Source organism: Eucalyptus grandis, chromosome 5, assembly GCF_016545825.1.
Source record: "Eucalyptus grandis isolate ANBG69807.140 chromosome 5, ASM1654582v1, whole genome shotgun sequence".
Classification (NCBI taxonomy): Eukaryota; Viridiplantae; Streptophyta; class Magnoliopsida; order Myrtales; family Myrtaceae; genus Eucalyptus; species Eucalyptus grandis.
The window spans coordinates 38,860,872-38,876,006 of record NC_052616.1 but is presented as its reverse complement, the minus strand read 5'-3'; the positions used below and the strand labels follow the sequence as shown (position 1 = coordinate 38,876,006).

At 37.7% G+C, this 15,135-nt stretch overlaps 1 protein-coding gene across 1 annotated transcript; it reads right to left on the bottom strand.

Moving 5' to 3' along the window:
- Positions 1-1,123: 1,123 nt before the first annotated feature.
- On the bottom strand, positions 1,124-4,924 carry LOC104445079 (eukaryotic translation initiation factor 4E-1). Its single transcript, XM_010058890.3, is given in 6 exon segments — positions 1,124-1,430; positions 1,640-1,705; positions 2,397-2,522; positions 2,613-2,778; positions 4,464-4,618; positions 4,620-4,924. Coding segments are annotated over 6 exon segments (747 nt in total). The 5' UTR covers positions 4,803-4,924; the 3' UTR covers positions 1,124-1,379.
- Between the last annotated feature and the right edge of the window lie 10,211 nt (positions 4,925-15,135).

Below are 15,135 nucleotides of genomic sequence, written 5' to 3'. Positions count from 1 at the left end.
ACATTTATTTTGGAAAGTTGATATTGCATTTTTCAGTCCTTATCCATTTAAATCTAGTCATCATCATAAAGTAAGTTCAAACCTATAAACAGCTAGTAAAACTGCAGAGAGCATTTAAGTTGTCGATTTTAATAAATATATAAAAAACTTCCGGTAGGGATTTTACGATTAATAAACCATATTGATTGTCTAAGTGACATATATGCTTCGGAAGTCTAATATTTCCTCAAGAAGCGTGTTTTTACACTCGCAAAATGGGCATTGATTTCTCGACTTGCCATGTGGCGTTAATCTCGTGGTGTTTTTTGATCTTGGAAAAGCGGAACCGTAGAGGCAAAGGCCATGATAAAAGTCGTTTTGAGCACACTCATTGGGATTTTAATATTTCCACTGTTTCTGTAGAACAAGGGAGGGACGATGGTTTTTAGGTTTCCTACATGCAACCATCGTTTGGACCTAAAGATCAACCGTTTGAATGAGAAAACTTCAACGCCTACAATTTTGAGTAGATCGACCGACTTTCCAGTGGCATTACGCGTGGACTTATGAGGAGAATACAAAGTACCGCTGCATGCAACAAATTAGGAAATGCCTGAACGAGGTCTTGATCCCGGGGCCATAAGATAGCAGTGCACAAGGCCCACATGAAATTATGATAGATTGAACTAAATTGAACTAGTTTGAAAAATCCGAGTATTCGATATTGCGGTAGGTCCTATCTCATTTGAGTAAATCAACCCCTGGGAAAAAAAAGAAGAAAAGAAACAAAAACCAATACCAAAATGTGTGTATAGTTTATAATATAGAATAAGTAATACTAACCCGAACACGCTACATTTAAAGATTCAATGAGTCCGAACCTTTTCGACATGAAAATGACATGCCTAACAAAGCTGCAACACGGTTAACACGATTGTTAAACATGTCACCGTGTCCGGCGTCAGCATAGCACAATGCGTTAGCCCATTTTATGATTTCCATGTCCGCAAATGTGATTCTAAATTACCCATCATTATTTTTTATGTGGGTGTCACTTCTATAAACTCCCAAGGATACTTTGAGAAAGCCCTTTACTTTTCCATTCCTTGATTGTCACCTTGTGCACTTTGAACACAACTATCTCTTGCTCAAGAAACCATTAGAAAAGCGAGAACCAAATCACACATTGAAAGGATAACTTGCAGTTATAATCTTCATCTTGAATTCCCCCTATAAAAAAAACCTTTCTTGACATGCCAAACTCATCTATTTTTACACCGCAAGGACTACTCTGCAGTTCAAAGTACAAGGCAGTCCAAATACATGAGATCATAACTTGACATTGAGCATGATTCTGGATTAAGAAACTCCATCTCGAGCTAAATAGAAGATGCAAAAACTCATGCGTTGTAGCGATTCTTAGCAGCTTTGTCAAGCTTCTTTGCATCCTCCTGCAAGAGCAGAAAAGAAAACAATTTAAACTTAAACTACTTCCAACTTTAAAAAACACCTGGAAAATAAATTGAGGATGATGGTGTAATAATTTACTCGCAATATTCACAAGATTCTTAGAAGAAGAAGAAGAAGAAGAAGAAGAAGAAAGGAAAAAAAAATATTTGGGGGGGAGAGATCAGTAAAACAGTTGCTGAATAAAACATACATGAAATATGAACCCGATATTCTCATTGTAATCCAGAAACTCCTTCCATTGCTTCCCTATGCTCACCTGCGGAATAATTACAGTGAGTGAAATTGTCCTTTCTTAATTGTTGTTGCTGCACCAAAAAAAATGCTCCATAGTCCATAGAGAGGTCATTTCAGTGGCAACCACATAACCCCGTATGGATTCAGACTCTCAAATGCAAAAAGATGCCCCAAATTTTAGTTGAGATTACAGAGGTACCATTTAAGAGCAGTTGGCCCAATCGCAGGGCAAGTAATGCATAGCATAACTCTCTTTCAAAAAAGGAGAAAAAAGCAGAAGAGAAAATTGCTCCCTTGGACAGCTAAATGAAAAGAAGAAAGGCAAAAAGAGATCAGCATCCCTCATTCTCTCAGTAAAGGGACATACTTCTCAAGTCGAGTAATGTTAAGTCAGAGTGATACAACTACTTGTATAAAACAAGAACCAAGGTTAATCTGGTATGTTCACAACTAGGAAGAGACTCCTGACAAAAATCTTCTACATAGCAGAGGAAGAAAAATTTTCAGAGTTACAATGATAACCAATCTAAAAGTAATTGGCATCCCTTTTCAGGTAGAAGCCTTATTCCTGTTATATTAAATTCCAACATATCCTAGTCCTATAGAAACAGGAAGTTAATGAATATAAACAATGTGCATGAAACTTAAATCAAATAATCATTTGATATACAAACAGGCTAAGGACATAATAAAATTTGGTGAATTAGAAGAACCTGGGCAACTTCATTTGCAGCATTCTTCGTCCATATAGATACTTTCTCCTGCCTATTTCTGACATTGACAACGGCTCCACATATTTCATCTCCATGATCAAATTGTTCTCCAATCATTGCCAGCAACTAATGCAAGAAATAACAGTAGAAGGACTTATAAGAGCATTCCTTGCTTATTAGAATACTTATCTACAGAGTAAATGATGAAAAGCATACCGTGTACAGCCAACAGGTATCAGATTTTCCTCTATTGAAGTTCACAGTCCACTTCCCTCCATTAGCACAAACAGGGTCCTCCCACTTTGGCTCAATTTTGTTTTTAAAGCAATAAAAGTCTGCTCCAACAGCTAATTTTCCTGGATGATGTATGTTATTGTACAGACTGAAAGCATGGTTGGAAGATAAATCCGTCAGACTGATTCATAAGATTAAATTCAACATGATGAAGCCTCCATTGCATAAAGGAAGCAAAGGTGGAAGCACGGCAAAAGGGCACAATTAGAAAGTGCGAGGTATGCAAATTTTGCTGATTGCAACTGCGTTTAGACAATGCCCAATAACCACATCAAAGGAGGATCTTGCAACATCGGTGTAGAGTCGAAAGCGAAAGAAATAGAAATGAAGATATTTCAATATCAAAACTATGGATGAGATTCAAACTTCCAGCAAAACTCAAAAAGCATCCTTGCAGAGTAAATCGCTGTTCACAGATAATACACAATCTAACCCATGTCCAGGATCAATTATCCATATCACTCATGAGAAAAATATCAGACAACAAAGCTTGAAGCCTCAACCTGACAAAATTGCTGGGAATGGGCCTATGAAGGACAGGATCAATGACTGAAAAACAGTGATATTAAATTCAAGGAAAAAGTATTGAAGATGTCAATTTCAGTTTTAAAATCTTCTCTTGTTCAACCACCGAAGATGTATTTGCACAGGCCAGAGCATATGCTCTGAGAAGCCAGTAAAATAAACTTCCACTGAATGGTTGAGGTGTCAAAGAAGCTAAAATATAAGAATACACAAAGGCCTAACTGTTTCCAGTAAATAAACAGAACAACATATTTTTAAGAATTTATGATTTTCGAATCTACACTACCAACTTCAAAGCAAAAAACTGAATCACCACCTCTAATTCATTGTTGTCAGTAATTACAATCTGGTAACAATTTCCCTTAGTCAAACTTTGAAATTGCAAGTTTCAACAATAATCCAGTAAGAACTTGTGAGAAGGGAGAAAGAAAACTCAAGAGAATAAATCATGAACAACACAGTCAAGCCTCTACAATGTCCCTCAAGCGTTTGCCAAAAGCTTATATTCTTCTGAGAAGGAAAGCCAATGTCCCACTGAACGTCAGAGTTCAGAACCCACATAAAACATGTCAAAAAGCTTGATGAAGCATAATTGGCTAACTATAATAGTACCCATGCAAGTGCACGAACCCTGCAGCCCTGTTTCCAGTCATGATGCTAATTGAAAACTCAGGGCACAAAGGACAATCAATAAACAGTTATAGTATCCCTTGATGGTTGACGAGTATAATGGATGCACCATTACATTTGAGGTCAATATAAGGGACAAGAACTCTGGGAACACCATCGTGACTGGTTCAGTTCAATAAAGGCTAAAGGCTTGATTTTTATGTCACCCACTGGAGAACAAGATTTCTCCATTCGACATCAGGCCAAGAATTATAATGTCTTTTTCGAAAGTTACAAGCAAACTGGAATTCAACTTATTGATTCCAGTATTCTGTGAACAAATAATCTAACTCAACTAAATAGAGACATAACAACCCATCGCTCAAAACTTGAAACAGAATCAACCACAGTCCTTCTCTACAGACACCCTCAAAACCATAATGGCAGAGCAACTAATTCTCCCTAAACATAAAACTTTGGATTCAGCGAGAACAAAATTGGAACACCATCAGACCCATCAGCCATAACACGATGATAAACAAGAATCTGCCCAGAAAAGAGAACAACCCAACCACAACTCAATCGACTCTAGAACTGGGTTCCCAAAATTCGAGAGAAAAACGCAAAAAAATTTCTCACCTCCAGAATTCTTCGACGGTAGAGAACGTGTAGATCGGGCGCATGGAGGCACCCCAAGCCATCTGCTTCGATTTCGCGGCAGGGTTATCGAACCAGAAAGTCCACGAATGCTCCAGCGGATGCGGCTGGTCCGCCTTCGGCTCCTCCTTCGCCGACTGCTCCGGCTAAGTCCTCTTCGCCCGCAATCTCTCCCTCCTCCAGCTCCGGGTCGCCGCTGCCTGCAACGCCCTTCGGATTAGGGTTAGGGTTCGCCGCGGCGGGGTTATTCTGATCGTCGCCGGTCGCCGCCGCCGCCGCCGCCGCCGCCGCCGCAGATTTCACCGTCTCTTCCACCACCATGTTTTTTCTCAGAAAAGTTTTGCAGCTCTCTCTCTCTCTCTCTCTCTCTCTCTCTCTCGCTATTTTGTTGCATTCGCATCTGAAATCAATCTTCCTAGTTTTTACATGGAAGAAATCAGAACTTCCGAAAGAATTGTTTTAAAACTGTAAAGATAACTTTATATTAAATAAACTGAATTATATAAGGGATAATTTCCATCTTAATTAGTTTTCGTTAATAGTTCATCTCATATTCTCAATATTAAAAAGTGATGCCGATTGATTATGCCACCCCATCTTTATTTCCTACCATAAAAATAAAAGGTAATATAACAAAAAAAAAACCCTCAAACTAATATAAGTATGACCCTCTAGACTAATTTTTTAATATTGACAAAAAAATAATTTTTTTACTACCAAAAATCACAAACTCGTATACATATGATAAATAACATATTGTTAGTTTTAATTAAATTTTACCGTCAAATTACTTACTTGGATAACATATGACAATTGACAAATATATCGGTTTATAATTTTATCATTCGTTTGTTATAGGTGTATCGGTTTGTGTATTTTCATGATATTAATCCAATTTAACGGAAAATAACGAATAATAAATTTATCACAAATGTATTAGTATTTGGTTGTTGGTAAATTTGTCATAATTTTACAAAGTTTGGGTTTTTATGGTAAAAAAAGTAATTTTTCATAAATTTGTCAGAGGTATACCAGTTTAGATTTTTCATGATATTAATCTTAAAAATAAAGATGTATAATCATTTATGTCATGTTATCTTACATGCCTATACTTGGTGGTCTTACTAATGCATCGTGATTATATTATCATATTTTGTCATGTTACTATAAATATTGTCATTGGCACGTTCAATTGCATATTATCATCTTGCCATCGCTTCGACTTAATTGAATCCATTAATCCCCAAGACCATTCTAAAGTTAGATGCGTAGTACAAAACACTAGTTAACACTTACCACTTGTAAACCTACAAAGACCTCCACCATACTTATATAAAATGAAGCTGAAATTGAAATACATAACATTTTACAAATATAATATATTAATACAAGCAAAGCACTAATAATACAAGACATTATGCCTCTTTTTAAATAAATAAAAAATACTTGAAAACACAAAACAATATAGGCGATGTAAAAATTGATTTAGAGAATAGATTTGCAATGTTAAGGGTGCATTTGGTAACACTTTTGTTCCCGAAACAATTTTTAATCAGAAATTATTCTTTTTTATTCTATTATTAAAACAATTTCTAAACATTTTAAATCATTCAATAACTATCCAAAATTTTAATTTCCAAAATAAAATTGCATTTGACACTATTCTCAAAATTTCTACTTCAAATCATTTTTTTTAATTTTTAAATAATTTTTTTCTTTTATTTTTTTTTTTTCTTTCCTTTCTCCTCTTCTTCTTCAAGGGTTGCCGACTACCGGCCTTGGGATGATTGGCGACCTTGCCGAAACATCGCCGACCCTCGCCAAGGCGGCGCCTCATTAGCCGAGCCTTGATTAGGCGAGCGGCCTCACCAGTTCTAGGCAAGGTCAAGCTTCACCCAACCTTTGGCTAGCCTTGCCCGGTCAATGGCTAGGGGAGGCTCAGGCGAAGCCCACCTGGCCATCGGCGAGGCTCAGTCATGCTAGATCTGGCAAAGCAAGCCTTCGGCAAGCTCGTTAAACCTCGCCTTGGCTTGGCAAGATCGCCAAACCTTACCGGACTAGTTGCCAATGACCAACGATGGTGGATGGCGGTGGCAGTGGTGGCGGCAACAACAATGGTTGAAGAAGAGAAGAGAGAGAAGAAGAATAAGAAGAAAGAAGAGAAAAAGGAAAAAAATGGGTTGGCTTGACTATGAAATTGTTCTCAGGGACAAATAATCAACTTTTTTTTACTTCTCGATTCTATTCCAAATATACTTCTGAGAATAATTTTTTTTTTTCAAGAATAAAAGTTTTACCAAACGAATTTATATTTCAAATCTATTATCAAGAATAAAAGAAAAGAAATTATTACTATTTGGCAAGTTGCCAAACGTACCCTAAGTGACATTTTCTTATTGTGCGCTCAAGGTTGCCTCGTTTTTCTTTTTAAAACCTCATGTAGAAATTACCATTCTCTTAGTAAATCGAATTTGGCAAAATTAATATTGTAAATTTTATCATCAAGCTCGGCAAGTGTTGGTCTTTGAAACTTTTCTCAATCATTCAACTTCGAAGGCATCTGTCATGCCTAGTTGAATCTTCTTATTTTCTTAAAAAGGAATCTCTATTGAGTTTTTGAGAAAAGAAATCTTCAACATTCTTAACACCTAAATCTTTCACGTGAAAAGTTGTTTCTTGTATGTCATAACATTAGGGATTAAAATTCATCATTATTGTAGAAATTGGACATGCCAAGCAAAAAATAAAATAAAAAAATTGCATAGTCTTGCATAGTCATTCTCTCTCCCGGGTATGGCCTCATCACACAATATTGGTGGCATTGAAAAGATAAAAGCGAGTCCTACGAAGGGTTTGAGTTCAATTGAGGTCAAATTGATGGTCAAAAATTAATATTTGTGAAAGCATGCAAATCAGCCACATACAAAACAGAATATAATGCATGTTTAATAGTCTATAAGACCACTTAGACAATGCATGAAAAGCATGAAACTTGCACATGACATAAGGATAAATGCGACAAAGGTTTGAGTAAAACATTTAACCCTAAGTTGGGATGCCAAGAAGTCACACAAGTCATTAATATTACAAAGTGACTTAGAACTAAGAACGGTGTGTTTAACAAATTTCATTTGCAATTGGCCAAATTGATGCATGATGTTCACATATTAAACAAGGTTCAAATATGACGTGCCATGTATGGATACGAAGCTTGTAACGCATGCTTCAAATGTTGAGAAGACATCAAAGTATGATTTAGCCCTTAAAGGGATCCAAACAAATGAGTTTTCATAGGCTCGTGATAAGCCCCCATTTCAACATGATCATTACAGAACATGGTTAATTTTTTATGACCTAATGACATGAAAAAATCATAAGAAAAGTTCTATATGTAGAATGGGACATGAGAAGCATTTCTTATGAAGACATCTAGGAAGTCGATCGAACCTTCGTGGATAGTTAGGAGCTCGGATCAAGGCGGTTGGACTGTCGGTTTACAACCTGGACAAAACTGGTGGTGATCGAAGGAACCAATCCAATTTGGACTGATTTGGAGCATTGATCGAGGATCTGGTCACCGGGAGGCTTCGGGTGACTACTCAATCAAGCCTCAACCACTCGACGGTCGAGGATACACCAAGGAAGGGATCCCCGAGGGGTAGGACATCTAGGAATCACCTTAGGCCACCAATCTAAGCTGGAGGATTAATCGAGATCAACACAGATAAGACTACTGGTGTTCTGTAATCGAGGAAGAACACCGTTGGGCGAGGGATTCCAGAAATGATCAAGGCTGACACCACTTTGACGAGGATGGGATGATAGAGAAGGTCGCCAATGGAGGTAGAGCATCGCCAACAGGGGCCTAAACTAGCGACAATCAGCTCAGCGAAAGGAAGAGGGGGCCGTGGGTAGAGAGAAAGGAGGTTTTGGGCAGGAAGAGTGAAGATAGAAAGAGACTTTCAGAGAAAAATTTTGCAATTTGGATTTGAAAATTAACAGATGAGCCCTCCATTTGTGATTTTGGAGGAAAATCCTTTTATACCTCGGTCTAATCACCAAATCTTGATCGTCAATTCGATCTAATGGTCAAAATTTTGATTTCATTATCAAATTAAGTCCATTAAGAGTTAATCCCACCTAGAATATGTCCTATGACCGATCTGATGGCTTTGATTTGCAAAAATTAGGAGTTAAAATGAAGATTGCAATTAAGGCCTAATTAGGGGTTAAATCATAAATTTACAAAATTCAGGGGTTATTTTGTGAATTTGGAAAAAGTAAGGGCATGGGAAAGAAATATGCACGAGGGATTGATGGGTGGTCACTAGCAATTCAGAGTTGGCCAGTAAGGGGCCGAACTAGCTTGCCTCGCTAGTGACTTGTTAGATCGGTTCAGTTGGTCCACACCAATTTGACCAATTATTGATCGGTTTTGATTAAGTAGTCCCTAGGGGCTGAAATTTTGTGCAATTTGGCCCTCAAGATCAAATTGAAGAGAAAGCTTACATAATTTGAATAGAAATGGTTTGATTCTAATCAAATTAAGCCAATTAAACCCCGTAAATGCAATCTATGGTTTGTTTTACTTGATTAATCGATTATTGCAATAAGCGGACCTAGACCATGGGTGCACATAGTTAAACATTATAGGCCAAAACAGGCAATTTTGCAATTCTTCACTCGAAATCACAAATTAATTGAAATTGAACTCAAATAATATTACGATACATGTATTCAAATAACTGTCCATATTTAGGATAGTCTTTTCAAATTGACCTTAAATTGACGTCACAACACTTAGGCCAAAACTAAATCGAGGTCTAATATCAAAATTGGACCTTGATTCATAAAATTAAATCTTAGTCTCAAATGGGTCAATTTAAATTTTTCCAATTGATGCTTAATAGCTTGATTTTCTTATATTCAAGAGCAAAATCCCTTGAATCACAAAGTCCTCAAGTGAATTTATCAAAACAGAAATTGGATTAGGGCTTATCTTGAGAAATGAGTGAAAGGCGACATTTTTTTTTATGTCGAGAAGTGGGTCCCATTGGGATCATGAACCCTAATCTCGCTCTTTTACCTTTTGCAACAAGTCGACTAAAAATCAAGTGTCAATAGCTGTCAACCAAGGAAACCAAGAAATTAACTTTCGGGGTCGTGTGGAACTTGGCTCCTTTAAATTGGAAAATGAGATCTGAAAAGAAAGAACAAACAAAGAAGGCTTTTGTTGGTCTTTAAAGTTGGACTCCAAGACCTCTTTTGCTGACCAATTTAACTCTAAATCAAACTAGATGTATTCTAGTTCAAGTTATAAGTAATTGTTTTCCTCAGTTGTCCGTCAATTTTCTCAAAAATGCTCACTTTCACCGACTTGTGACCAACTAGGTCCAACACTATAAAAATTTCAAACTTCTTCTATTAACTGCCAAGAGGGCATTTTTCGAGGGGCTTTAGGAAGCCTTATAGATATCCATTTCGAACGTGCAATCTATAGATGAAACATCTTTGAGTCAAGTTTCACTTTCTAGTTGAATATTTTGTCTATTTTTCATTGTAAGTTTGTGAAAATTTAACTTTTTTCTCCAAGGGTCGGTTTGGAATTTTTGGTTGAGGTTTTTTGAGTTGCTTGAGGGGTGTCTTTTGAGAATGATTGAGAGCTCCCTCTAGTGCCTTTTGTTTCCTACCTTTTATGCCCCAAAAGAGCCTGCTTTAGAGATCTTACCTACTAAATTAAGGGATCTTTTGGTCAGTCTTTGACCACCTACCAAGCTTGCCAACTTACTTCACCAAATTTTTCAGCTTTTGTAGCTGTTGAATGTGTGGATTTTGCTATGATTTTCACATGCTTTTAGTAACTTATCCTTGACCAATTTTTGTCCACATGCAATCCTAATTATGGTCTTCCATCTTAGTAGAGATTAGGCTGATCGGGTGGTTGAGTAGGGTAGGGCCACAAAGTTGCTTACTAAGTAGCTTTGAATTGAGCCCGAATCATGGACTAAGTTTTGCTAGTTGGTTTAAGTGCTCTAATCCATCAATCTGGCAGAATTTTTTGGTCAATTGGCAAGGTTATATATAGTAATTCAAGATCCTAATTATTCTTCACAATTGTCCCAACCCAACTTTGCAAGAAAGTCCTTCAAAATTGGCCACCTTCTTACCAAGAATGCTTAATTTGACTGAATTTATTCATTTTGACTTGATTTGATCAATTTGACCTGTCCTATGCTCAATATCAACCTTACTTGTGGCAAAGATGATGATTTAAGGGCTTGGGAAAAATTTTGCAAAGTTTACGAATGGTTCCTCAACTTTTGGAAATTGCATTTTGACTCCAACTCGCTATTTAATTTTTAATCTATCCCTAAGGCTTAGCTTGTCACAATTAGATCATTGATCTCAACTTGGTTTTTCTTTTCTTTTCTTTTTTAAGGGAAGAAAAACATCTTCCATTTAAAAAGCTATACTAAACGTCTAGATAATCTATATGCATTAAATATTTTTTAGGAAAAGCAAGTTCCCATCTTTCGATAATGATATTTGGGCAAAACATTTAGGTGCTTACAAATCTTTTGACATAAGTTTGAGTATTGAAATGTCATCCTTTTGATAAACATATGCAGCCAATACTCATCTTCATGAAAAGGATGGTGATCTAATGGATAAGGGCCATTATCGAGATAAGTAATATTATGCCTCGACTCACTCTAGATGTGAGACACGAGACACCCCACACTATCCTTTGTCTTAGGTCATTTGATTGCAACGTCCCAAAAGGCATCACCAACCAAATCACTTTATCGATTAAATACACAAGTGAAAGCATAAACAAATCACCCAATCAACAAACAATGATTGTTCAAATGATAATTATATATAAATATGCATTAGAAAGTCATCAATTATTACAAGCCACATTCACACAAGTTAGACACACTAGTTTAAACCTAGCTTGCTCACCACACTAATTAGCCTAAAAGTGCAGCCATGACCTTCATTAAAAAGGGGTTTGGGGTAAACCTAGCACCTCTGGTACTACAAGGGCGATTCCAAAAAGTTATGTTAGCCCCACTATCTCCTATCTTGCCAGGGGCTCCATAATTTAGTGCTTGGGCTCAACGATCATATTGAGGTTGAGCTCGGGTCGAACACCTCCCCATAGAGAACATCCACGTTCATAGCATCCCAGCCAATGCCTCCCCCCGATCCTCTAGCACCTAGTGGACAATCAAAACCATGAATAGGTTCGTGGCTCTCATCCCCTATCCAAAAGTACCAAGCCACAAACTAATGAGCCATTAGATTAAGCAATCTCTTATCAACCCAAATGATCGTGACATAGCGTGTATAACATGCATCGATCCCCTTGATAAAGTAATTGGTTACCTCCTAGCTATGCTTTACCAGGAGTTTGAATCGGATCTAATGAAAAGTCTCAGCTATTCCTAGGGCCTATAAACATTTAACAACAACAGTAAGATAAACTCAATGAGTGAACTCTCTAGACCTCACCTAGGGAAGTGCTTCACCTTGAGATCACCCTAAACATGCAAGATAGCTATTGATGGCAAATCAATAGCAAAGCCCTTGCTTTGCCCTAACTATTCACATGAGTGGTTCACTTCACTTTCTCAAGGTCATTACAACATAGCATGTAAACAATTCTTATAACACGTCTCATATCTAAAAGTCGAACATAAAATATACAATATATCATAAACATGCACCTATGCTATGCAATAGTCCAGTCATGATCACAAGCCAATCTCATGCACGTTCCACACATGTATGCCTCGATTATTATGACCACTCAAGGCCATGGTTGACCCAAAAGTCGGTGGCCATCCGACGTAACCAGGCATTGTCTTGACCCATCGAGCATGACATTGTCCCACGTAAACGCCTCAAGAAGGCATTCCTGTAGGGAGCTTCATTTTGAAATCCCTCTGTGAACGACATCCCATTGACGTGGGGGCATCCGAACTAAATCAAGCATCACCTCACGTAAAACGCATCAGGACGGGTTCATTACCCTACATAAAATGCATCAGGGTCTTTAGATGATTACACAAGCATATCATCACACAACTCATTTCATATATTTTCTCATTAATCAATGCAAGAGTGTGTAATGCTCATAACATATGCAATCATGTGTGTCACATATCACTCTTTCATGCTTGCATCTCATATCTTTTCCCGTCAATGCATCAATATCAAACTTTAAGGCACATTGGACACTTCTTTAAAATATGTCAATGTATAACGGTCTAAATCATTACTATACTCATTCAATAACTTATTTTAGTAACATACCCTATCACAACATCCTATCACTTAACCCATATCATCACATAACAATTTATCTCTCTATTATAGCACATCATATCAACATATCATACTACACTTATCATAGCATAGCAAGTTATCGCATAACTATCTATCGCATATTGATAACTTATCAAACATTGGAAGGACTTATCATGATAACCTATTGCCATAACCTATTAACCCAAACATGATCACTTATTGGCTAAAAATGGTAATTCACCTTACAACGTGACAATTCTCGAAATTAAGTGAACAAGCAGTTGTTCCCTCACGCGCCACACCCCACAACAATGCTCGAGCTTGCCGTCCCCGCGAGCCCAGTCCATCGTTTGTCACCGTCCCGAAGCCCCCGAGCCACCATCGCTGGTCCCCGAGCTGCCAACTCGTCTTTGCCTGCCTGCCTAGTCTTGTTGATGCTGTCTTGTCATCTAGCTCCGCCTGCCGAGCCCCTTGACCAGCCCCCTCAACTTAGCTCAGAACCAAAGTTCCAGCTTGGTGCTAAGACTTCATGGCCCGTTTCCGACCCTTCCTCGGCCTCCCTTGGCGTCGCTCTAGCTCAAGTCTTGCTCGCCTCCACGTCATCGTTGTCGTGAACTCATCGACTTGCAAATCTGGTGAATTTACTTGTTAAACCTTGCTTAGGGGGTTAATTATCCTTAGGGGAGGTTTAGCTTAGCCTAAGATTGGTTTAGGTGGTTAGATTAGTGTGATTAATAGTTTATTTGGTTAATTAGGCTTATTAGGTGGTTAGATTAGTTTAGTTATGGGTTAATTAGATTGTATGATTTATTTAGCTTAGTGCATTATTTATTTAAGTCCAATTAGGTGGTTAGAATAGTGTATTTGGCTTAATTAGGCATTTATCTAATTATTTTGCATTTATTTAATTAATTTTGTAATTTATTTAATTATTTATTATTTTTTGGAAATTATTTCAGGATAGCCGGTCGTCAGAATTTCATGTTAATTGTCGTGGTGTAATTAGTTTATGCAATTGAATGATGATTGTTGATTTTGAGTTATTATTTAAAAAATATGAAATTTTGATATTTAATTAGAAAATACTGGATGTCGATTTTTTACGTCAAAAATGTCTTAATTACTATACCAAATAGTGAGATTTTTAAAAGAAATGATATCACCTTTTATGGTTCAAGCTAACCATGTACTCACACACGATTATTTTATTGGGTATTTTTAATATGAAAAAAAATAGGCAAAGCACATTATTTTAATTGGGACATTTGAGTCCAAAGCACGATGTCTTTGGTTGGGATTGAGTGTGTGCATGATCGATATAAGAACCCGTCACGAGGTTTTAAGCGATGATGCTCCTTTGGGAATGCCTCTTGTCAACGGATGCCAGTCGTAGTGGAGGCTGGATCGATGCTCATTCAGGAATGCCGTCTAGAGGTAGACGTTGTCGTGCTCGATGGTGTGAGATGATGTCCAATTAAGCTGGATGACCGTTGACTATTGAGTCAGTCGTGGCCGTTAGGTCACAATCAATTAGGACACATGAATGAGTGAAATAGGTGTGCCTGATTATGGGACAAAATCTTGTGGCGCGGAATGGGATGTGTTATAATGATTTGGCCTTATAATCGGATTCTTGTATTGGATTGATTTGAAAGTGAGGCGTTCCAATTGTTGATTTCATTTATTGCATCTATAAATATTTTATGAGTTATACTAACATGTAGGAAGGTGCTGAGGCGAAGTAAGTTTGATATGATGTGTGATTAGATTGCCTCTAGGTGTATTACATTCCTAATCGGGGTTTAGGGCGCGAACTCACTAAGACATCGTCTCACCCCATCGTGGGTTCAATTTTCAAGTCCGTAGATGGAGGTGAGACTCGTTTGTTTTGGGCAGCCGCAAGGGTGTAGTGAGCAGAGTACCTTCTTCCTTATCCATGGGAGTCCTTAGACCCGTGAGCTCATCGTGACCACGATCTTGGTTGATGAGGGCTTATTGTAGTTTGTACCTCATCGATTCAAGGCTTTGTTTTCATCATGGGCCTAACGAGGAATGAGAAGGTCCCATGGATGGTTTCGACGGACCCGCAGTTGGGAGAGAGGAGGTAGCTAATTTGCTAGGCATCCCAGATAGTGTCATGATAGACTTGGATCCCAAGTAGATAGGGTCCGAGGGTAAGGTAGTTTGGTAACTCTTTTTGCTTTTTGGCCTTTGTGTATAAACCAGTTTGTTTATAAAAGTGTGGCTTTTGTGAATTGATTGTCCTGCTTTTCTATCCCATGTTATTTGTTGTATGGGGATTATTTATTCGCTTCTATATGTGCATAACCGATTGGGT